General features: G+C 47.4%; 1 protein-coding gene across 2 annotated transcripts in view; it reads left to right on the forward strand.

Moving 5' to 3' along the window:
* The window catches only part of Ube2l6 (ubiquitin conjugating enzyme E2 L6), a 14,187-nt gene that overhangs the window by 7,604 nt on the left and 3,591 nt on the right, over positions 1–2,992 (forward strand). For both annotated transcript variants that reach the window (XM_021194269.2, XM_029536627.1), the window contains one exon: positions 2,098–2,284. In XM_021194269.2, the coding sequence (XP_021049928.1) occupies positions 2,098–2,284 (187 nt within the window). The remainder of the gene's footprint in view (positions 1–2,097; positions 2,285–2,992) is intronic.

Raw genomic sequence — 2,992 nt, forward strand, 5'->3', positions numbered from 1 at the left:
CTTCAGCTGTCTGTAGATGGGACACCCCAAGGGTCTTGCCTCACCCTTGTCTCTGACTCCCAGGCTCAGGCTTCTCTATTTATCGAGACCAAGAGCTGGGCATTCCGTTATCTGCCCAGGTGTCGCTTCCTGCCTTGTTTCCACACAGCTAAGCCCAGTGTCCGTTTTGCAATCTCTTAGGGAGGAGCACACAGTTAGAATCTTGACTCTGGGCTGAAGACATAGCTCGGTAGTAGTGGATGTGCCTGTGGAGTGTGAGGCCTTGGGTCCATTCCAACGCTCACAACACAACACAACACACTTGACTCTGCTCCACCACTGTTATAGTTCTAGCTGCCTTTACCCTGCGTTTTCAATAAGGGACATTCTAAAAGGACTTGGCGCTTTGGCCCCCATCTAAAGGACCCTGATCTTTGTGCTGGATCATTCTGGTCTCCCCTCCTCTCCCCTTTCCTCTTCTTCTCACAGGGTTTCATGTATCCCAGGCTAGCCTCAAGCTTCCCATATAGCTGAGAAAGACATTGGCTTTATCTAACACCCAAGCGCTGGGATTACACGTGTGCACCACCACACCCTGTTTTATGTGGCGCTGGGAATGGATCCCAGGGCTTTGTCCGTGCTAGGTAAGCACTCTGCCAACTGAACTGCATCTCTGCCCACCGGAATGTTCCCAGAGAGCACGGAGTAGTGGTCATATGTGGGTTGTAAAGTCAAACAAGTACCTAGTTTCCACTTCAGCGCAGTCACAGTGGCCTGGACATCACATATACACACTGAACTACAGTATCCTCATCGGAAGATGGAGATGCTGAGATACACAGCTTTCATACTTGTGAATGATAGCTGGCACATATCTGTGCTATCATACTTTTCGAAGCCTTTGAAATAAAATAACAGTTTTCTCATCTGCGTCCTATGAAGACATCTACTGCTATCACTGTAAAGGAGCACAGAGAGATCCAGTTACTTGCTTAAGAAACCCTACTAGGAAGGGAAGGACCAAGACTGCCCTACCCATGCTGGGCAGCCTCAGGGCCTTATATTCCCTATACTCCTCTCTACAGGCTAACTAATGTGTGCCATCTCTAGTCTCAGGTGGCCCAGGGCAGGTGCCCAGAAAAATCTTCAGGTCATGTGATCTCGATTCTTCTTTTAGTAGCTTTTGGTTGTCACCAACCCCTTGTCTACTCCAGCCTCCAACTTTAAGGGTTTTGTTTTGTAACTGAGTTTTGTAGGGTGGTCCAAGCTGACTTGATCTCACTCTGCAGCCCAGACAACCGTCCTTCTACTTCGCCTTCCAAATGCTGCGATTATAGGCATGTGGCTTTACATCTAGTTGTTATTTTTGTTTTAATTTTAACTTCTGTATATGTCTATTTTGACTGTGTGTACATTGTCCGTCTTTAAAGAGTTCAGTGATGCCTAGTCACAGTGGATAACTCTACCAAACAACTCCAGCATCTAAGGCCCAGGGAATATTGCAGAAGAGGGAAGAGGAAAATTGTAATCGCCAGAGGAGGATCAGGGAGTTTGCTGCGAGACTATGTCTCTAGCAGCATCAGAAGCTACACCCTTAAAGCCTCACCAACATGATCTGAATAAAGACATCAATAGACATGCCAGAGTGGACTGGGAAAACCCCAGGATACCCTGCACGATCAACTTCAGGTGATCATAGAATTCTGACAGTGGGGGAAGTGGTCTTCCCCAGGGAAGAGCACACCAGTTGGTTATCCAGTACCAAATGGTCAGCCCTAAAAACATACAAATGAGGAACATTACAAGGACTGAAGAGTGTGTGTGTGTGTGTGTGTGTGTGTGTGTGTGTGTGTGTGCGAGATGGGAGGTGGCTCACTCAGGGCAAGAGAGCAAACACAGGGTCAGATTTTCTGACAGGGTCCTCTTCTGTAAGTCTATTCTCCATCTAATTCCTAAGGCAATCACCAAATGCTCATATCTTCCTGGGAGTGGAGCAGAGGGCACCCGGGAGTGTGGGATGGGGGAAAAAGGGAAGGCCACATCAAAGCTTTTGGAGGAAAACTGTCTTTTAGGGAGTTGTACCATCAGAACAGACCTCAGTCTCTTCTCTTTGATCAGGACCAGCTTCCCTATGGCCTCAAAGCCTTCAGACTGCGGATTGATTTCCCCAGGGAGTATCCACTTAAGCCTCCCACTTTGAGATTCACCACCAAGATCTACCACCCCAACATCAGAGAGGATGGACTGGTGTGCCTGCCCCTCATCAGCAATGAGAACTGGAAGCCTTACACCAAGGCTTATCAAGGTAGGGTGGGCCTTGCCCAGAAGGAGGCCGATCTAGAAGGGGCTATGGATAGGGTTGTTGTTTTCTGCTTATTTTGATTTAAAGGCTCAAAGGAGAAGAGATGGGGAAAAGGGTGTAATTCAGCATGTAACTCGGTGCTTTCCTTGTCTACATAATGTCTTAGGTTCAGTCACTCACACCACATAAACTGGTTGTGACTACCCACACTTGGGATCTCAACACTTGGGAAGTGGAAGCAGGAGGGTCAGAAGTTCAAGGTCATCTTCAAGGGCAAGATGATTGAACCAGTGAAAAGGCTCGTTGAGCAAGCCTAAACCTGGTGTGATCCACAGATCCCACAGTGGAGTGATTGAACCAACTTACACAAGTTGTCCTCTGCCCTCTCCACAAGATCTATGGCATCCATGTAAACACATACACACACACACACACACACACACACACACACACACACACACACAAGTAAATAAAAAGTTAATTCTTAAATTATTTATTGGATATGAATTTTACAAACATCACGTGTATTAGCAGTAACGGTGGAGCTGGAGAGCATTGCGCCTTCTCCAGGCTATACTGTGGGAACCACCAATAGTGTGGTGGAACTTGTGACCCTTTCCAAGGCCACAGCTCTTTCGGCCAACAGATGTCAGCCCATGCATCTCTGGGCCCAGAAACTTAGAATACCCAAGGTACAATGTGCAAAACACA

Source organism: Mus pahari, chromosome 3, assembly GCF_900095145.1.
Source record: "Mus pahari chromosome 3, PAHARI_EIJ_v1.1, whole genome shotgun sequence".
NCBI classification, from domain to species: Eukaryota; Metazoa; Chordata; class Mammalia; order Rodentia; family Muridae; genus Mus; species Mus pahari.